Raw genomic sequence first — 20,549 nt, forward strand, 5'->3', positions numbered from 1 at the left:
GGTGCAGGGAAAATCTGACGGGGACTGCAGCCAGTGTGGATGCCAGCACTGCATTTGCAGGGTGCTGCGTGCAGGACTGATGGGCGCTAGCAGAGCTGTATACCAGGAATATGCTCAGTCCTGTGTTCCTGGCTGTCTGCTGAAGCAAAACCTTCCCTAGAAATACTTGGGAAGTATCTGGCTCCTCTCTGGCATAGCAGAACCTGCAGGTGCCATTTGGCATGTCTGCCAGCCCAGTCCCCTCTGCCATTGCTCCCACCCTGGAAGAAGGCAGTGGTCCTGCTACAGGGCTGGGGATGCCCTGTTGGCAGGATAGCACAGAGAGCAGACAAGCAGGAGAAAATTTCCCCTCTCTCATGGAGAGTGGTAAGGGGCTCTCAGCATCTGCTCTCTCCCTGCCTGTGGGGGGAAGGGGCTGGAGAGAAGTGTAGGGGAGCAGAGCTCTGACTTCATGCCTCATCCCCCATGTCTGCCCTACAGGAGAATCTCAACAAGCTGATGACGAACCTGCGCTCCACTCAGCCCCACTTTGTTCGCTGCATCATCCCCAATGAGACAAAGACCCCAGGTATGCATGGACTGAGACAGCACCCTAGCAGTTCCCTTGGGTGGCATCCACACATGGGAGCTGGCAGGGAGTCTTGCACCCACCTTCTCCCCAACCCTTTTCTTGAAGCAGTTCTACTTCCACTGAGACCGGGACCCATCTCAGTGTGGAAACCCCTGTGACGTGTGCCAGTTTCCTCTACTGGGGGGAATGAGTTTTGCCAGGCTCCCATTTTGTCTGTGCATTGATGGTTGGGCTGCCTTGTACTTGTGCATGACAGCAGGCACAGATGAGGCTTTCAGGCTGACTTCCATCGTCTGAGGCCCAGGCTGCAGCACTGATGCTCAGCATAGGCCTACACGACAGGTTAACAGCTGTGTTCAAAATCACAGGCTGTTCCCAGAGTTCAAGCCCATGTTGCAGCTCCATTTCCCGTGTCCTCTTGGGCTGAGTGTCTGCTCCATCTTTGTTCTCACTCATAGGAGCCATGGATGCCTTCCTGGTGCTGCATCAGCTGCGGTGTAACGGTGTCCTTGAAGGTATCCGCATCTGCCGTAAGGGATTCCCCAACAGGATCCTCTACGCAGACTTCAAGCAGCGGTAACTCCCTCTTCTCCCTTGCCCAGCAGCCATCACTTATTCTGAGGAGTGACAGACTGCCCTGGCTCCCCAGTTTGTGCAGGCCTGGTCTAAACCACCACAATATGCCCAGTGTGTGCACAGTTTGGGACAGCTCTGCTGCTGGCTCTGTGGTGCCAGACATGATGAGACAGCAGGGCTGGTGATGTTTGAGATGCTGAATGCAGGGCTGGTGCAGGCGGCTGGTGGAAAGGCTCAGGTCCTCCAATCCTAGCTCAGATTTCTCTCTGCCCTTGGGGTCCTTACCATTCTTCAGGCTGGTCCCATCCACCCTGCTTGGCCTGGGCTTGATGAGGCATGCTGAGGCCAGTGGCCTCCTCCTGCACAATCTTCCTTGTGTTTAGGGACTAAGATCTGGCAGGGTTCCCTGGTGTCTGCTCTGCAGAAGAGCCCGTACTGTGCCCTGGAACTCCTGGTTCATACGTGGCTCCAGCCCATGCTGCAGCGACATGCTTCCAGGGGGAACTGGCATGACTGGTGCAGGGGTGATGATGGAGCAATAAGCTCTGTTTTGGGGTTCTCTTGCATGTACTCCCTCTGCTTTGTCCCTGCAGCTACCGTATCCTGAATCCAGCAGCCATTCCAGATGACAAGTTTGTGGACAGCAGAAAGGCCACAGAGAAGCTGCTGAGCTCCCTGGAACTGGACCACTCACAGTACAAGTTTGGTCATACCAAGGTGAGACCAGGCAGCTGGTCCTTCAGAAGGAGACATTGCACCTCCTGTCTTTCTGCAATCCCAGTTTGCTCTCCCTGCTCAGCTTGCTTTCTGCCTGGCCACAGCCCTGCTGAAGCCCTGTGCTCTGCAGGTTGAGTGTGACCCTTGAAGGGATTGAGGAGGGCAGAGGAAGAGACAGGTTGAGAAGAAACAGGTCTGAGCAGAAGGTCACTGCTACCTGATCTCATACCACCCAACACAGCATCTAGTCTCTGCTGGGGGATGAGAGGGGATGTGTGCAGGGCAGGGAGATTTGGTGCCCAGCTGTGCCTGTGCCTGTGCACCTTCAACCAGTGCAGAGTGTGGGGGTGTGCCTGTGCAGGGAGGGTGCCTAAACCTGCAGTGTGTAGCCCTCATAGCTCTCTGTATCCCTGCTTTGGGCCTCATGGAGCCCAGCTCTGCCTGACAGGTTAGTCACCTCTGAGTCCTCTGTCCTCTCTGCTGTTGACTCTGTTCTCACTCTCTTGCCTGCAGGTGTTTTTCAAGGCTGGTTTGCTGGGCTTGCTGGAAGAGATGCGAGATGAGCGTCTGGCCAAGATCCTGACCATGCTGCAGGCCAGAATCCGTGGGCACCTCATGCGCATTGAGTATCAGAAGATCATCAGCAGGAGGTAGAGTTGTGGGGGGAGGCAGAACTTTGTGACCATGTCTCCTTGTTCCTTCCGCACATTTCAGTGGGTTTGACCTGTCGGGCTTGCCTATGGCTGGTATGGGTTGGGTAAGACCCTGTCCTGAAGGGGTGGAGGCAGACCTGTAAGAAGTCTGACATCAGCCTGGTAGGAAGGGTCAGTGTATCTAGGTGGGGGGAGCCTTTGGTTTCCACTGGAAGATTCAGAGTTGTAGAGTGAGGAGATCTGACAGCCAGGCCACACCATCCATCCCACTAGGGCCACTACAGTGTGCAGACAATGTGCCATTCATTCAACATACTGCCATTTGCCCTCCTGGTGAAGAATAGAGGCATGTCCAGGTCTGCAAATGCCAGGTCCCTGCTGCCTGAGGATGGGAGGTGGGAAATCTACACCCATGATGATGCCATGCTTGTATCCCTCCAGGGAAGCCCTCTATACCATTCAGTGGAACATCCGGGCCTTCAATGCTGTCAAGAACTGGTCCTGGATGAAGCTGTTCTTCAAGATCAAGCCTTTACTCAAGTCTGCTCAGACTGAGAAGGAAATGTCCAACCTGAAGGAGGAGTTCCAGAAGCTGAAGGAGGCTCTGGAGAAATCTGAGGCTAAGAGGAAGGAGCTGGAAGAGAAGCAGGTCTCCATGATCCAGGAGAAGAATGATCTGGCTCTCCAGCTGCAGGCAGTGAGTGCTTCACTCTCTCTCTGGACGTGTAAAGATAGTGCAGGGTCCATGGGTAGAAGAATGGATGATAGATCCCTCCTTCAGCCTTTTGCAGTTCTGAGACCCCCTCATTGCCACAATCTGTTTGAATTGCAGTGTTAGATTCGGTGCAAACCTGAAGCAATGTCATAGACTTGCCGTCTCAGGGCTGCCATGGGGATTCATGCTCCCCTGGCTCTGGAAACGGTGATCTTCTCACATTGGGGTGGGAGAGATGGGAATGTTTTCTTGCCAGGTTGTGGCTAATCTGTGCCATTTCTGTACCAGGAAGTGTCGGTCCAGTTTTTCCTTCCTCTGGAAAATTTAGTTGGAGTTAGCTCTTGGCCCTGGTTAGTGTTAGTTGTTGTCCCATGGCCCTTTAAAACGGGCAGCGACTGGAGCCATCTCTTTCGCATACCTGAGCACTTTGGGCTTGCTCTGCCACTTCCACAAGGAGAGCTTCTGCTCTGCACCAGGACAGCATGTCTGAGAGCCTGCTGGTATGCTCTTGGGGCAGTGGATGAGCACTCGCTCTCCTGTGGCTGTTCCAGGAGCAAGACAACCTGGCAGATGCAGAGGAACGCTGTGACCTGCTGATCAAGTCCAAGATCCAGCTGGAGGCCAAGGTGAAGGAGCTGACAGAGCGTCTGGAGGATGAGGAGGAGATGAATTCAGACCTCACTGCCAAAAGACGCAAGCTGGAGGATGAGTGTGCAGAGCTGAAGAAGGACATCGATGACCTAGAGATTACACTGGCCAAGGTGGAGAAGGAGAAGCATGCCACAGAGAACAAGGTAACTGACCCTCCCTGCAGAGTACAGCCTCATTGCCCGGGGGCCTCAGTGCTTGTGAGGGCACAAAGAGAAATGTCAGGGGCAAGGCTGCTGGTGTGTAGGAGCTGGGGCAGAAAAGAGTGCAAAAAGGTGTGGGAGAGGGCAAAACCCTCTGGTGTCCTGCATCATTGCACTGGAGTGGTATCGGCAAATGGTTCTGTACAATGGCAAGTGATTTGGGGCAAACCACCTGGTGGAACCAGCCTGGCCAAGGGGAGAGGGCCTGGCTGCTGCTGTGGTGCCAAGATGCTGTTGATCATAGGCTCCTGCTTTTCATGGGTCAGGCTACTGTGTTAGCTTTGCTTCCCGTGTTTCTGAGAAGATGCACTTAATTTTTGACCCCACTGATCTAGGTCAAAAACCTGATTGAAGAGATGGCTGCTCTGGATGAGATCATTGCCAAGCTGACAAAAGAGAAGAAAGCACTGCAAGAGGCCCATCAGCAGGCTCTGGATGACCTGCAGGCTGAGGAAGACAAGGTCAACACGCTGACTAAAGCCAAGGTCAAACTGGAGCAGCAAGTGGATGATGTGAGTCATAGATCAGTGACAGTGAAGTGAGAGAGGTTTGAGCCAACCTCCAGGAAAGCCCAAGGGCTGTCCCTGAACTATTTCTGGAGGGTGGGATCGTTATCAGACCTTCATTTAATATGGCCAGTTGATGAATAACCTCATTGACACACTGCCTCTGAACCAAGAGGTGGTCTGGAACACCCCATGGACTGCAGTCCTGGACTGAGGGAATGGGGCTGGAGACCAACTAGGAAACACCTCTGGACCTTGGAGATGGGTGAAGTCCCCACAGTAATGGACACAGGGAAGGTTGGGGCTACAGAGGGTCCTTTCTCTCCCTAGCCTATCTCCCTTTATTCTCCAGTTGGAAAGCTCTCTTGAACAAGAAAAGAAAGTCCGCATGGACCTGGAAAGAGCAAAGAGGAAGCTTGAAGGAGACCTGAAGTTGACGCAAGAGTCTGTAATGGATCTGGAGAATGACAAACAGCAGCTGGAGGAGAAACTCAAAAAGTGAGTCTCTGATATGTGCCTAGGCTGTGAGCTTACTCTGGTAGGACAGTGCCCACCTCTGAATCAAGTGGACATGTGGCCTCTGCAGGGGATGTTGGAATGTGGCTTTGAGCACTGTGGTGTGATCAGTCCAAGCAAAATAACAGAATCACAGAATCACTAAGGTTGGAAAGGACCTTCAAGGTCATCAAGTCCAACCATTAATCCAGTGCCACCATGTTCCCTAAACCATGTCCTGAAGCACCACATCCACACGTTTTTTGAACACTTCCAGAGATGGTGACTCTATCACCTCCCTGGGCAGCCTGCTCCAATGCTTGACTACCCTCTCGGTGAAGAAATTTTTCCTAATATCCAATCTAAACCTCCCCTGGCGCAACTTGAGGCCATTTCCTCTCATCCTATCGCTGGTTACTTGGGAGAAGAGACCAACACCCTCGTCGCCACAACCCCCTTTCACGTAGTTGTAGAGAGCGATGAGGTCTCCCCTCAGCCTCCTCTTCTCCAGACTAAACAACACCAGTTCCCTCAGCTGCTCCTCATAAGACTTGTGCTCCAGACCCCTCACCAGCTTTGTTGCCCTTCTTTGGACATGCTCCAGCACCTCAACATCCTTCTCGTAGTGAGGGGCCCAACACTGAACACAGGATTCAAGGTGCGGCCTCACCAGTGCCCAGTACAGGGGCACAATCACTTCCCTACTCCTGCTGGCCACACTATTTCTGATACAGGCCAAGACGCCGTTGGCCTTCTTGGCCACCTGGGCACACTGCTGGCTCATGTTCAACCAGCTGTCAACCAGCACCCCCAGGTCCTTTTCTGCCGGGCTGCTCTCCAGCCACTCCTCCCCAAGCCTGTAGCGTTGCATGGGGTTGTTGTGGCCGAAGTGCAGGACCCGGCACTTGGCCTTATTAAACCTCATACAGTTGGCCTCCGCCCATCAATCCAGCCTGTCCAGATCCCTCTGCAGAGCCCTCCTACCCTCCAGCAGACCAACACTCCCACCCAACTTGGTGTCATCTGCAAACTCACTGAGGGAGCACTCGATCCCCTCATCCAGATCATCTATAAAGATATTGAACAACACCGGCCCCAGAACCGAGCCCTGGGGAACACCGCTTGTGACCGGCCGCCAGCCGGATTTAACGCCATTCACCACAACTCTCTGGGCTCGGCCATCCAGCCAGTTCCTCACCCAGCGAAGAGTAAACCCGTCCAAGCCACAAGCCGCCAGTTTCTCCAGGAGAATGCTGTGGGAGACACTGTCAAAGGCTTTTCTAAAGTCCAAATGAGGGCTTGGTTTTCCTGGGCACTATACAGAGATGCTGAGGAGCTTGTCAAATGCACAGACTAGATCAGGGCGCTACAGATCTTCCTCTGTATAAGGGGTGAAGAGGAGAGACTTGTCTGTCAGGATCCTAATGCAGAGGTGGGACGTCAGCTACAAGTACAGACTTCATCACTTGTGTCCCATTCTCGTTGGGGAACTGGAGAAAGAACAACACCTAGGGACCTCACAGGGAAAACCTCAGAGCCAGAGTCCACTTTTAGCATCCCTCGGAGCAGTCCATGTGCTGCTTCTTACCCCTGCAGTTCCTTTCCGGTGTGGGTTGGTTGGTTTGTTCTCTGGACCTGGGTGCAGGGAACAATATTCCTCTGGCTTCAGGAGGGACTTGGCAGGACAGCATTTGTCTGACGAAAAGCTCTGCCTTCTTTCTGTACAGGAAAGACTTTGAAATGAGTCAATTGAATTCAAGGATTGAAGATGGGCAAGTGACTGAGGCCCAGCTGCAGAAGAAGATCAAGGAGCTCCAGGTATGGTGGGAAGAACTGTTCTCACAGCCCAGGAGTCCTAAATTTACATCAGATGTAACGTGCATGGGCCAGTCCTCCTCTGAGCACAGGGGCATCTGCTTGGCAGAAGAATGATGAAAAAAGCTGGCATTGTTAGCAGAAGCAAAGCCTTCTGCCTAAGTGTGATGTCCAGTGTCCAAACTCTGAAGATCCAAATCTAGTATGTTGGGCTTCTTCCTAGCAGAGACAGGCCCCCAGGTTCAGGCTCTTTGCATGGAGGCTTCCCATTGAAGGGAGGCCAGTACCAGCCTGGATCCTGCTGGCAGGGTATAGAGCAGAGCAGAAGCTCTGCAAAGCAGGCTATCAAGGAGCAGTAAGCATGCCTGCCTCAGAGAATCTCAAAAGAGCCCAAGTATTTGCTCCAGGCTGGTGACTTGTTACTCCCCAGCATCAGAGGAGACACTTTGCTCCATTGCGGGGAGCAAAGATGCTGGAGCTTCACCAGGTTATTACCTTACTCTGTCTCTGCCAGGCACGCATTGAGGAGCTGGAGGAGGAGCTGGAGGCTGAGCGTGCTGCCAGAGCCAAGGTGGAGAAGCAGCGGGCAGAAGTGTCACGGGAGCTGGAGGAGCTGAGCGAGCGGCTGGAGGAGGCTGGTGGGGCAACGGCCACGCAGCTGGAGATGAATAAGAAGCGGGAAGCAGAGTTTCTGAAGCTGCGGCGGGACCTGGAGGAGGCAACCCTGCAGCATGAGTCCACGGCAGCTGCCCTGCGGAAGAAGCACGCAGACAGTGTGGCAGAGCTGAGCGAGCAGATTGACAACCTGCAGCGTGTCAAGCAGAAGCTGGAGAAGGAGAAGAGTGAGATGAAGATGGAGGTGGATGACCTATCATCCAACATTGAATACCTCACCAAGAACAAGGTGGGCACTGGTTCTGTACGGGGCAGGTTCAGTTCTTCTGTCACCATCAGTGCAACACCTTGTCCTAGGTAGCTTTTTGCCATGGCAAATTCCTTCTCTTTTCACTGGGTATAGCTTGTCCCTGTGTCACTATGGCAGTGCTTGCAGGAGGCTGTGCTTGTCCTAGTCAGGTCTGGAGGATCTGGGAAGACATTTCCTGGGAGACTGACTGCAGAGAGCCACTGTTAGCAGAGATGAGAGAGCTCTGGCAGGCTCCTGCCTTGTGTGCACACAGGATCAGCTGAGCAGAGCAGCAAGGTCCCAGGCTGATGCAGTTGCTAAGCCCCTCCTGGGGTAACGGTGCTCTCTGGGCAGAGCTGGGTCTCACCAAGCTTTGCTTGGTGCATGCAGGCCAATGCCGAGAAGCTGTGCCGCACCTATGAGGACCAGTTGAGCGAGGCCAAGTCCAAAGTGGACGAGCTGCAGCGACAACTGACTGACGTGAGCACACAGCGGGGCAGGCTGCAGACCGAGAATGGTAGGTACGGGCAGCAGCCAGGGGACATGTGGCTGCCCTGGGGCTGGTCTTATACTAGGGCATCTGAGTAGGGGAGCCATGGTTCAGCTGGGCCGACTGCTTCTCCTGTGGACAAAAAAAAATACCAGGAGCTCCATTTGGAGCGGAGGAGTGTGGGATGTTTGTGTTGTGCCTCTGCTCAGGCCTTGCAGAGGTACCATATAGTTTGGCGAGGAAGAGGACCTCTGTGGTGATGCTAGTTGTGCTGTGATCTCAGGCATCAGAAGGAGGGGTTCCTAGCTGGCCTACTGCCTTTCGCTGTTGGCATGCACCTCTGCCCGTGGGCCCCAGCTTGCCTGGGTGGGGATGTAGCTGGGACTGCTGGAGATCAATCCATGCAGCTGAAGGCCACAGGCTCTGGGTGTGTGGGCTAATGCAGATTGCAGGCCTTAGCCCCCAAAGTAGCTATTCTGGCCCTGTTTGAACCCAGGGGAGCTTAGTCGGCTGCTGGAGGAGAAGGAGTCCTTCATCAACCAGCTGAACCGTGGCAAGACCTCATTCACACAGAACATCGAGGAACTAAAGAGGCAGCTGGAGGAAGAGACCAAGGTGAGGCTTCTAGGGCATGGCTGATCTCCAAGGGACACAGATCTTGGGGAATGGGATGTGTGTCCCACTGTGGCAGTGGCCCAAATTCTTGGACTGGGGAGGTGGGACATACTCTGCACACAGGAACACCAAGGGCAGCTCTTAGCCTGGGACAAACAGAAGTTCCCTCCTGCTGCCCCAGTCCTGGCACCATGGCCAGTGTCCTGGAGCCTGGGGCCAGCTGCATCTTGATGAGCATGATGAGCTCATCATCATGCTCTCATGAGCTCTCCCTTCCTCAGAGCAAGAATGCCCTGGCCCATGCTCTGCAAGCCTCCCGGCATGACTGTGACCTGCTGCGGGAGCAGTACGAGGAGGAGGTGGAGGCCAAGAGTGAGCTCCAGAGGAACTTGTCTAAGGCCAATGCGGAAGTGGCCCAGTGGAGAACCAAGTATGAGACAGATGCCATCCAGAGGACGGAGGAGCTGGAAGAAGCCAAGTGAGTCTCATGGCCGGAGTTTGTTCCTTGCAGGTTTCTGTTCAAGGATGGGGCTTTCCCAGACCCTAGATTAAGGCTGCATCCTCCTGCCCAGACTTGAGGCTGTCTGGGCTGGCTGTGGCCTCTCCTCCTTAGAGCAGCAGGGTGGGATGACACTTGGGCTGGGGGCACTCACCCCATGCTGCCATCGGCAGGAAGAAGCTGGCCATTCGGCTGCAGGAGGCGGAGGAGGCAGTGGAGGCTGCCCACGCCAAGTGCTCCTCATTGGAAAAGACCAAGCACCGGCTGCAAACAGAGATCGAGGACCTCTCGGTAGACCTGGAGCGTGCCAACTCGGCCTGTGCTGCCCTGGACAAGAAGCAGCGCAACTTTGACAGGATCCTGGCTGAGTGGAAGCAGAAGTATGAGGAGACCCAGGCGGAGCTGGAGGCATCACAGAAGGAGTCACGCAGCCTGAGCACAGAGCTCTTCAAGCTCAAGAATGCCTATGAGGAGTCCCTGGACAACCTGGAGACCCTCAAGAGGGAGAACAAGAACCTGCAGGGTAGGACTGGGCTCAAGCTCTTCCCTTGGACTCTCTGCCCCTCGTCCTGCTTTCATGAGCAGCCTGTGGCTCCTATGTCTTCAGCCTTGTGGTGGGATGGAGGTCCCTTGTAGGCAGGGAGCAGACCTTGCTGCTCAGCCAAGCCTGGCCCATTTCCTCCATGGAGGGATGCAGCAGCCCAGCCAGGAAGCCAGCACGTGTCCTGCCTTCTTGCTGGGGGCAGTCTGGGCAGACAGGTAGTGCCAATTGGCTCTTGTTTGCAAATGGCGCATGTTTTGCTGCTGAGAGTGTCATGGCTGTGGCATGACACTGGCTTGGGAGTGTTGCTCTTGGACAAGCAGGTCTCCATGGGTCCTTAATGCCTCTCCCATGCCCTCTCCTTCACCCAGACTGCAGGGGAGCACAGCAGGGCCCAGAAATGTCCCCAAGCACAAACTCAGCTGCTCTCCAAGAGGCTGGGGGGTCATCAGGCGAACCTGGGCAGGGGGAAAGGGAAGTCACCTGCATGGGGCTGGCCCCACAAACTCGTTCCTGACCAAACGCCCTTCTGTCCCTGCCAGAGGAAATTGCTGATCTGACTGACCAGATCAGCCTGAGTGGTAAAACCATCCATGAGCTGGAGAAGCTGAAGAAAGCCCTGGAGAGTGAGAAGAGCGATATCCAGGCAGCTCTGGAGGAGGCTGAGGTGGGTCCTTGTTTCCCACCGATGCTTGCATGTACCCACTTGCCCTCAAGAGCTACTGGCCCACCCTGCAGCTCTGGTTGGGTGCTGCTGGAGCAGCAACCCACACTGTGCTGGCAGGGTGATAGTCCTGAGCTGGGCTGGCACCCCTGGGCACCCTGCTCATGGGGTTTGTGCAACCACAGCAAGGCCCTGGGGTGGCTCCACCGGCCTTGCTCCCCATAGTTCTGGGCTGGGGGGCAAGGCCAGGCTGGGGTGGGTGGCTAGGGAGATCCCCACCAGGGGCCACCTTCTCATGGCTGCTGCTGTCTCTAGGGGGCCCTGGAGCATGAGGAGAGCAAGACGCTGCGCATCCAGCTGGAGCTGAACCAGATCAAGGCCGATGTGGACAGGAAGCTGGCGGAGAAGGACGAGGAGTTTGAGAACCTGAGGTGTGTGTAGAGAGGTGACAGGCTGGGCCATCATGGCAGGGGCAGTGACAGGGCTGCCCCAGACTGGGTGTCCCCAGGCAGATGGGGCTAATGCATCATCCCTCCCGCAGGCGCAACCACCAGCGTGCCATGGACTCCATGCAGGCCACATTGGATGCAGAGGCCCGGGCCAAGAACGAGGCTGTCCGTCTGAGGAAGAAGATGGAGGGAGACCTGAACGAGATGGAGATCCAGCTGAGCCATGCCAACCGCCAGGCTGCTGAGTTCCAGAAACTGGGCCGCCAGCTTCAGGCCCAGATCAAGGTTGTGTGGCCACGGGTGGGATGGGCTCTGTGCTGTCCCTGCTGCCAGCCCCAGCTCCCTCCTGTCCCCTCTGGACTGCACTGACCCCACGCTGCCCGGCAGGACCTGCAAATCGAGTTGGATGACACTCAGCGCCACAATGACGACCTGAAGGAGCAGGTGGCTGCCCTGGAGCGCCGCAACAACCTGCTGCTGGCAGAGGTGGAGGAGCTACGGGCAGCGCTGGAACAGGCAGAGAGGAGCAGAAAGCTGGCGGAGCAGGAGCTGCTGGAGGCCACTGAGAGGGTCAACCTGCTCCACTCCCAGGTGAGGGACCACCAGATCCTGGGTCTCTGCTGGAGCAGCAGGAGCCTGTCTGGCAGCAGGGCAGCGGGACATGGTGAACGGCTGGTCCCTGTGGCACTGCCCTGCTCTGCCCACAGAACACAGGCCTGATCAACCAAAAGAAGAAGCTGGAGACTGACATCTCACAGCTAAGCAGTGAAGTGGAGGACGCGGTGCAGGAGTGCCGCAACGCTGAGGAGAAGGCAAAGAAGGCTATCACAGACGTAAGAGCGTGGTGGGGATGGTGCTGTATGGTTCGGCAAGGGTGCTCAGCACCCTGTGGGGCTGGTGGGTGGGAGGAGAGGGGAGGGTCTTAGAGCTTCTCCATTGAGCCCCTGTGTCTCTCAGGGGTGCCTGGCCTTGTGGTGATGCCTCTGTGCCTCGCAGGCTGCCATGATGGCAGAGGAGCTGAAGAAGGAGCAGGACACGAGCGCGCACCTGGAGCGGATGAAGAAGAACATGGAACAGACCATCAAGGACCTGCAGATGCGCCTGGACGAAGCAGAGCAGATTGCTCTCAAGGGGGGCAAGAAGCAGATCCAGAAACTGGAGGCCAGGGTGAGAAGGCAGAGGCAGACCCTGACTGTGCCCCCCAGGAGCAGGCTCCTGGTGCTGCTCCAGCCCCTGTGGCACCAGGCTTTGCAGGGCACTGGCACTGCCCCATGCCTCTGGGGCCAGGCTGTGCCAGAGCGGGACTGTGGGCAGTGAGGGGCAGTCACTGAGGAGCTGCAAGCCTGGGGCCTGTTCCCTGCCTTTTGCTTGGGGTGGCTTTGCCTCTGCTGTGGCTACTCTAAGCTGGGAAAATTGTCTTGGTCTCAGCTGGGGCTGGTGCTAAGGAGCAGAGTGCTGAGCTGGCCTCTGACCACCCACAGGTGCGGGAGCTGGAGGGAGAACTGGATGTGGAGCAGAAGAAGATGGCTGAAGCCCAGAAAGGCATTCGCAAGTACGAGCGGAGGATCAAGGAGCTGAGCTACCAGGTACGGCAGCACCGGGCACAGCTCTGGCACAGCTGGGCTCGGCCCCACTCTCCCTGTGCTCAGATCCTTGTGTTACCCAACATGCGACTCCAGCCCAGCACAGCCTTGGCTTGTTCTGGGTGCTGTGCTGAGACTGACAAGGGCAAGATGGGCTTCTCCCTTGTCCCAACATCCTCCACTTGCTCTGGGTCTTTGTCCTGCCCCTTTGCTGGCATTTCCTAAGTTAGGTGCTGGGGGGACCAGGGGACTCCCACCTGGAGTACTGCATCCAGCTCTGGAGCCCTCAGCACAGGAGAGACAGGGACCTGTTGGAGCAGGGCCAGAGAAGGCCACAACAATCCTCCAAGGACTGGAACAGATCTGCTGTGAGGGCAGGCTGGGAGAGCTGAGGGGTTCAGCCTGGAGAAGAGAAGGCTCCGGGGAGACCTTATTGCAGCTGCCAGGACTTAAAGGGGGCCTATAGGAAAGATGAGGACAGGCTTTTTAGCAGGGCCTGTTGCAATAAGGGAAAATGGTTTTAAACCAAAAGAGGGCAGATTCAGACTAGATACAAGGAAGACACTGTTGACAATGAGGGTGGTGAAGCACTGGCCTGAGTTGCCATTCCAGGTCAGGTTGGATGGGGCTCTGAGCAACCTGCTCTAGTTGAAGATGCTCATGGCAGGAGGTTGGACTAGATGGCCTTGAAAGGTCCCTTCCAACCCAAAGATTCTATGATAATTCTATGACATGGGGCTGGTGGCTGGATCGGTGGGGCAGGTTGGTGCTCTCTGTGTTTGAAGAGCCCTGTCACCACTGGGACTCCTGGGTAATGGTATTGGTGCACCTGGAGCCTGAGGTGGGGGCTCTGCTGTGGTCCTGCTAACGGGGCCAGGTCACTTGCAGGCTGAGGAAGACCGGAAGAATCTGACAAGGATGCAGGACCTGATCGACAAGCTGCAGAGCAAGGTCAAGAGCTACAAGCGCCAGTTTGAGGAGGCGGTAGGTGCCTGTGCCCAGCGCAGCTCTCCCCCTGCCCCCCCCGCCCCAGGGGGAGGACAATGCTGGCCTTCCCCCAGGCTGCCTGGGATGTTTGCAAGGGAAGGGGGCCACGGGGGTGGTGTGGGGAGCTCATAGCCTGGCTGTGCCCCATGCATCACTCCCCACCCCTCCAGGAGCAGCAGGCCAACTCCAACCTGGTGAAGTACCGCAAGGTGCAGCACGAGCTGGATGATGCCGAAGAGCGTGCTGACATTGCCGAGACACAGGTCAACAAGCTGCGCGCCCGCACCCGGGAGGTCATCACCTCCAAGGTATGCCCACACCGCTGTGGGGAGGGGGAAGCAGGGCAGGGGGTCCTGCCATCCCTGGAGCCACAGGAGCAGCTGTACAGCCCAGGGCCACATCCTGCTGCCCCTCACCTGCCAGCACCCAAAGGGTGGCAGAGTGCTCCTGCCTCCAGGCCCAGGATCTCACCAAAGCCCTTTTGGTTTTGTTTTTTTTTTCCAGCATGAGTAGTAGAAGCCCAGCTGCCTGCCCTGCCCGCTGTAGGTTGAAGGCAAATGGCTGCAACAGTCACTGCCAGCTTTGTACTGTGTGAATAAAAGTAGATCTGCCAGGACTTGCTCCGTTGTGTCCGTCGTGGGGTAACCAGGGCCTTGGGCTCTGCTGTTGGGGAGCAAGCTGGGGACATCTTTCCCAGGTGGGGAGGGGCAGGAGAGAGGCACAGGCCTCTCCTCTCCCTGCTCTGAAACCTCAGGGGAGGTTTAGATTGGACATTAGGAAAAAGCTCTTTACTGAAAGAGTGGTCAAGCATGGGAACAGGCTCCCCAGGGAGGTGGTGGAGTCACCATCACTGGAAGTGTTCAAAACCATGTAGATGTGGCACTTTAGGACATGGTGGTGTGGTAGATGATGATGATCTTAAGAGGTCTTTTCCAACCTTAATGATTCTGTGATTCTCTACTGCATGGGTTTGCTCCAGGTTTGCTCCGAGAGCCCTTTCCTCAGCCCTTCCCACTGCAACACTTCACCCCCCTCCCTGCTGGAGGGGAGCAGAGCTGAGGGGTGAGGCAGGGTAGGGGCCGAGGGCAGAACAGAGCCCATGGAAACAGTGCCTCCTGGGGAGAACCTAAAACCCTGACCTGCAGTCCTGCAGGGTGGGTATGGCTTTGGCAAAGAAAGACATCTCCACTCATTTCTTTAAAATAGATTTCTTTAATAGTTTCCATTTAATAGGTTTATCTGCAGTTAGTAAATTGGCATTAATCTGGGCAGCATGATCCTCAGCCATCCATAGGGCCAGTGCAGCCTTCCAGCGGTATTTGTTAGCGAGGAGGGTCCCCCCGCTCCGTCCCATCCTGGCATGTAGCCTGCTGTGCACTCCTCGGCACCACGCGGGACGCTTCCCCCATGTGCGCTCCACAAACAAGACAAAACAAGGATGAAGGACAGAGCTGGCCGGTCCTTTCAAAATGATATTCTCAAGGCACCCGTCATGGACAGGACTGTGGGCCCTGTTCAATCGTGCCCATGACCCTCCCTGCCCACTCCTGCCCGCTGCAGGCGGAGCCTTGCCCCTGGGGCCCAGCACGCTCCCTCGCTGCAGGAGCCGCCCTCCGTTTCTTTCCGTGGCCTCCTGCAAAGGCAAAGCCACACTGCCTCGCACAGGTGAGGACCCAAACGTTCCTACACAGCCGAAGGCAGGCTGGTGTGACAGCCACGCAGCCCAGCGTGACAGCCAAGGCCCAACACAGCTTGGGCCGTGCCTGTACGCTACAGGAGTAGAGCTGTAAGTGAGACGCTGCAGGGTTATGGCAGCAATCGTTGGATGCACCGATTAACTAGACTATGGAAAAGGCATCCCTTAACTTAAAAGCCTTTTAATTTGAAGCATTTATTTTAAGTGTACATCTATTACAGTTAAGAAGAAGCAAAGATACACCAAAAACACAAATACCCAAGAACGAAAAAGTACAGATGAGAAAGAAATTAGCTCAGGGGAGGGAGAGGGTGACCTGATGAAGAACAGAGAGTTGCAGCCGCTGTAGTGAGAAGCTCCCCAACACGAGGGGTGTGACAGGAGTGACCTCAGTGGAGCAGGGCAGAGCCTGCCCAGGGGATTCAGCCCCCCAGGGAGGGACACAAGGATCCCCAGGAGCTCCTCAGGTTCTGGGTTTATGCAGGAGCTCAGCAGCTCCAACTACCCTGCAAGCAAAGTACTGACTGCAAGTCCATAGCAGGACAGCGAAGTGCAAGACAAGCAAGAGAGAAAGGTGACTTTCAGAGAGCCTGGGGCTGGAAGCCTCATTCACTTGTCCAGGCCCCAGCACAGGGAGTCATGGCATAGGTTCCGTTCTGCTCGCAACAATTATCAACAAAATGCTACAGCTCTGGGACAGCCCTCTCCAGAGCTGAAGTCATCTCATCAAATAAGTTAAGAAAATAAAAAAAACAAAATTCAGATACCTGTTTCAAAGAAAACTGGTTCCTTTTAGCTGGAACTGCAAGATGTATTTTTTGACTTAAATGCAGTGGCTCAGGACTTCAGACTGTATTTCATTCCTGGGAACCTGACTGTCTTAGAGCAACACAATTAATGTTGGTGAGCGGGCAGGGCAGGTCTGGCACTCGGGACTGCCAAAACCCCTTTCCCAACATATCCTACAAAGTTACTTTCAACCAGGAGTGTTTAATTCCCAGCATTTAACACATTCTGATTAAAACAGATCCAGGAAAACACTGATATCTCCAGTAAATATTGCACTTCAAGATTAATGAGTGTGTTGATATTAAGGACTGAAAGCAGAGACTGACATAAGACTTCCAGGCATAGCAGGTTAGCGTCACGAGCAATGGTCCTGAAAAGGATTTTAAAACCAGATTAGTTACCCAAGAAGGGACAAGCCGCAAGTTTAAAAAATTAGTACATTTTAATGCTAGTGCTCCATGAAAAAGCCAACCCCTGTTGCAATCCCACCACTGCTGAAACGTCTCTGTTCTCCGCAGCACTGTAAAAACGCCTTCAGATGGGAAGGATCTGCAGGAAAGACAGAAGGAGCAGAGGTTCTCTCCTAATGCACAGACAGATTTAGTACCAAATGATCCAAAAGTAGATGGGGTAAAGAGGTGACTGGAGCTAGGGCTCTCAGGAATTAAAAGCACACACACACGCACTCACACTCTAACCAACCCTAAACCCCCGATTCCAAACCCCAACAGAAGAGTTACACCTGACGGGAGTCCTCATGGTGGCTCTGCACATGGCTGGTACATCAGGGTCCCCGTCAGACTGGCTCCTTGGACCTCACATTTGGAGGGAAATGTCTGTGCTTTTTGACTTGCTAATTCTGGTCGCCATGAAAGAGAGCCACAACTACATTGGCACATACAGAGTATCCTCAGCTGTCAGCAAAAAAATAAAAAAAATCTCTGACCAGCCACACTGGACTGGGAAAGAGAAAAAATAAAAATAAAGAGGCTGGTTTTCATAGGTGATTATTTTTATCCCAGAACAACTGGAAGATACATCCCTGAATGTGTTGCCCAGAGAGCTTTCAAATTCTCATCCGTTAGAGATCAGAGATGGGGACCAGGAGGGGGCTGGGGTTTTGACAATGCGGTAACGCTCCACGGTTCCAAGCCGCACACGCACACACACACTACACAGCGTATCCCTGAAAATCCACGGGCTGCGAGGTACCCTCCAAGCGCTGTCCATCAGAAGCCAGAGTGAAGAATTACTCCTCAGAAAAGTCTCTGTCAATGTCCATATATGCCTCGTCGATGTAGCTAACTATGGCACAGGGGGATGTCCGGTCTGGACTGAGCAGTATAGATACAGTCTCTTTCCAGTAGGTAAAACTAATACATGAGCTCTGTGGGAAGAGATGAAGAGGCTGGTTAGCATGGAGCACAGGCACCACCATGCAACAGAAGACCCATCCCAAAGGCATTCAGTGGAGAGAACTGAAAATCATTTCCTGATCAGCCCGACTTCCCCAGCCAGTTTCACACCTCTGACTCACCCTCCAGCCCACCTTCCCTGGGTGGGGGCAGGTGCTGAACCAATGCCCCCTTCTATAGCCAGCCTCCCACCACCCAGCTACAGGCAGGGACTCCCAGCACCGGGGGCAACTATAGCCCGGCTAAGAGCAGCACAGGGTGACCACCACGCCAGCAAGCATGGGCCAGTAGGCAGGGCACACACACAAGCCCAGACTTCTCCTTCGCTGCCCAGTCCAAACGCGGGCACTGCGGTGCTGCAAATCAAGCCAATGCTGGCAGTAGCTTCCGCTCCTAGGGAAGACACAAAGACAATACGGTCTCCCTGCCTGCATCCCTCCTGCAACATTCTCAAGGCCAAAAGGCCTCTTCGGCAGCCCTACACAACACCACATATTGCCCAAAGCCTTTACACACTGGACTACTATCTACTTCCACCCCACCAGTGGCTCAAGATACAATGAGCACTGCAATGCACATGCACAGTGCAATGCAACCCTTAAACACAGCAATGGCAGAGAGCTTTGGTCTCGGCAGCATCTCCCCTCCACAGCCCAGCGCACTGTGGACACGCTGCGGGCCCCAGGTCTAACTGGCTCAGCCAGCATCCTGCGCAAAATGAAGCCGAGAGAAAAGCGTTACAAGTCTGCACTGTTCAGCACAGCTTGTCCCTCCCACAACAGACTCCCCTCCATCACACTCCCCCTTTCTGGGTAATTTAAGGTCCTTATTTTAACTACTTCCAAAGCCCTAACTCTGCGCCTCTCCAGGTACCTCATCTTTAGGAGACTGCCTGCACTGCACTCCCCTCACAGCTGCAGGGCTGCGTGCTGCAGTGTACATGCACACCAGAGAAGAAGAGCTTTTCCATGAACACATTAAAATTCTGTTAAAGCTGCCACCCAATCACTGAAAAGTCAAGGAAGAAACCTGTGCAACCTCACTTCAGCCTTCTAGCGCATATACAAGGGAGTTGCCATCTCATCACAGGTCATTTCTTCCGCTTCTCAGTGCCCAAGACAGGCCAGCTCTGGAGTGGAAACCTGCAGGCTGCTTTCCACAGGGCAGCTGCCTTGTCCTCTAGCAGCTGCCTCAGATACTTTTCCTGCACTCTTTGCCGCACCAGGAAGAAAGGGGACAGTCTGGTTAAGGTGTTAAGTAGTTTGGGAGCTGGATTCTGTCCTGCCTCCACATCCCTGCCGCTCAAACCCGGTCAGCATTGGCAAGTCTCACTTCTGTGTGCCAGAGCCAAGACCTAAGGGCTTGTTTGCGGGGAAACCCAGCACCTACCTCGTGGCAGTCTGACTGCTTGCAGAAAGGACCTGACCAGGTAAGATGGTGTGAAAGGCACTACAGAAAGTTACACTGGGGGGAAGAACTTGCTCCCTTCTTTCCCTTCACAGCCTCTCACTTCCCATTTTTGCTAGGTGACTAGTAGACAGATATTGCTATGATTAATTCTTGCTATGGTAAGAGGTTCACATACATTTTCTAAGCAGGTGCTGTCTTTATCCTTGTTGAGGTAATGCTGTTGCCAGAATCGCAGGAGACTGTGGAAGTTGTTTAGGATGAAGCCTGGGTATTTTTCTGTATATTCCATCTGTTGCAAAGTGCGCAGATAAAAAGGTAGCTTTTCTTTCCTTCGGGCCAGCATTAGGATAACTAAACTTGTGTTCAAACAACTGACATTTTCCTAAAAGTAAAAATGACACAGGAGGTCAAACAACAACAACAAAAATATCAAGACATCAGTTGTATACACGTCCTTACATAACGCGCTCGTGGTAAGCACGCAGAGGAGGTGCTCCTACATGTATCACAAAAGAAGGGACATGGGTCTCCAGTGAAGTTAAGTTCCTCTCTGCTCCCAGCCCAGTTCATCACTACACAGTAGCAGCAAGATTACTGCAAAGTTACTGTCAGCTCTTTACCTGTGTAAGTGTCTGTACATGAATAATATTAATGAGACGGAAAAGAAAGGACATTCTCATAGACATCTGGGACATATATGATAACAGGCGGCACTCTGACAGGACTTCTGCAACTGCAGCAAGAAGAAAAAGACAATCATCAAGTGCTTAAAGTCCAGACACATTGGTCTAAGCAATATGGCAGTAAGAACTGGTGCTCAGACTGTAGCAACAAACATGCAGGGTGGCATTTCTCTGTCTAAACCCAAAATTTTCAAAGCCCAGACGTAAAATAACCATTATTACTACCAAACACCGCCCCCTCCCCCCCATTTCTTATTCTTTACCTTTAGCATCAGACTGATTCTCAAATCGGTCCAGGGACAGCGTAATGCAACGAACAAGCATGTTTGAGTCAACCAATGAACTGTTGATCTGATTTAAAAATATCTGAAACTGAAGAGAAATAACTATTTAGTGCTGCATTAGAAAAACCACACAAACAAAAAGGTTCATCCTGCGTGAACACTCATAGATGAGGTCTGACAGAACAGCATTTCATATCCTTTTCAGAATGCGCATGGCCAAGAGGTGCACTAAACCAATTACTCTGTTGGCACAAGGGGAACAGGTCAGCAAGCCCAAGTAGGCAGAGTTATGAACGGGGTTTTGGTGAGCAGGGCAACAGTAGAGTGTTGTCCAGATTTTCAACACTGAACAAGCATAGTTCTTGAAGGTTATTGGAGAAACCACCTTGAATTCTGAGCACAAGCACTTAAAACATGCACTTCACCAACATAAGGCATCACAGACATGGACAATTTCCCCCTCCCTTCAGAAATAAGAGTTAAGTTCTGAATGCCAAAATACTCAGGGTCATTACCTTTTTGTTATCTCTAACAAGAATTAAGAGGAGATACAGACTCCCGGGCCTGCCTCATCCAGCCCAAGCCAATACTGACAACAAGGGCTGCTTAAGGGTCCCTAGAGCAAGTACCTTAAAAACACC

The 20,549-nt window shown here is 53.9% G+C and overlaps 2 protein-coding genes across 2 annotated transcripts in view; one reads left to right on the plus strand and one right to left on the minus strand.

Annotated features, from left to right (window-relative positions):
* MYH7B (myosin heavy chain 7B) overlaps positions 1 to 14,697 on the plus strand; it is a gene marked incomplete at its 3' end in the record, with an annotated part of 30,632 nt that extends 15,935 nt beyond the window's left edge. Inside the window, exons 19-42 of the mRNA XM_082007176.1 lie at positions 481 to 568; positions 1,030 to 1,147; positions 1,741 to 1,864; positions 2,378 to 2,514; positions 2,959 to 3,214; positions 3,784 to 4,026; positions 4,419 to 4,595; positions 4,942 to 5,087; positions 6,812 to 6,902; positions 7,414 to 7,803; positions 8,194 to 8,320; positions 8,790 to 8,908; positions 9,190 to 9,386; positions 9,581 to 9,930; positions 10,491 to 10,615; positions 10,928 to 11,043; positions 11,154 to 11,346; positions 11,449 to 11,652; positions 11,769 to 11,894; positions 12,058 to 12,228; positions 12,543 to 12,647; positions 13,533 to 13,628; positions 13,802 to 13,939; positions 14,611 to 14,697. Coding sequence (XP_081863302.1) covers positions 481 to 568; positions 1,030 to 1,147; positions 1,741 to 1,864; positions 2,378 to 2,514; positions 2,959 to 3,214; positions 3,784 to 4,026; positions 4,419 to 4,595; positions 4,942 to 5,087; positions 6,812 to 6,902; positions 7,414 to 7,803; positions 8,194 to 8,320; positions 8,790 to 8,908; positions 9,190 to 9,386; positions 9,581 to 9,930; positions 10,491 to 10,615; positions 10,928 to 11,043; positions 11,154 to 11,346; positions 11,449 to 11,652; positions 11,769 to 11,894; positions 12,058 to 12,228; positions 12,543 to 12,647; positions 13,533 to 13,628; positions 13,802 to 13,939; positions 14,611 to 14,697 — 3,924 coding nt within the window. The remainder of the gene's footprint in view (positions 1 to 480; positions 569 to 1,029; positions 1,148 to 1,740; positions 1,865 to 2,377; positions 2,515 to 2,958; positions 3,215 to 3,783; positions 4,027 to 4,418; positions 4,596 to 4,941; positions 5,088 to 6,811; positions 6,903 to 7,413; positions 7,804 to 8,193; positions 8,321 to 8,789; positions 8,909 to 9,189; positions 9,387 to 9,580; positions 9,931 to 10,490; positions 10,616 to 10,927; positions 11,044 to 11,153; positions 11,347 to 11,448; positions 11,653 to 11,768; positions 11,895 to 12,057; positions 12,229 to 12,542; positions 12,648 to 13,532; positions 13,629 to 13,801; positions 13,940 to 14,610) is intronic.
* Positions 14,698 to 16,546: 1,849 nt separating this feature from the next.
* Positions 16,547 to 20,549, minus strand: part of TRPC4AP (transient receptor potential cation channel subfamily C member 4 associated protein) — a gene marked incomplete at its 5' end in the record, with an annotated part of 37,204 nt that continues 33,201 nt past the window's right edge. The window contains 4 exons of the mRNA XM_082007371.1: positions 16,547 to 17,503; positions 19,117 to 19,323; positions 19,562 to 19,674; positions 19,888 to 19,996. Of these exons, the coding sequence (XP_081863497.1) occupies positions 17,366 to 17,503; positions 19,117 to 19,323; positions 19,562 to 19,674; positions 19,888 to 19,996 (567 nt within the window). The 3' untranslated portion in view covers positions 16,547 to 17,365. The remainder of the gene's footprint in view (positions 17,504 to 19,116; positions 19,324 to 19,561; positions 19,675 to 19,887; positions 19,997 to 20,549) is intronic.

This window comes from Phaethon aethereus (assembly GCF_964289735.1).
Source record: "Phaethon aethereus genome assembly, chromosome: 16".
NCBI classification, from domain to species: Eukaryota; Metazoa; Chordata; class Aves; order Phaethontiformes; family Phaethontidae; genus Phaethon; species Phaethon aethereus.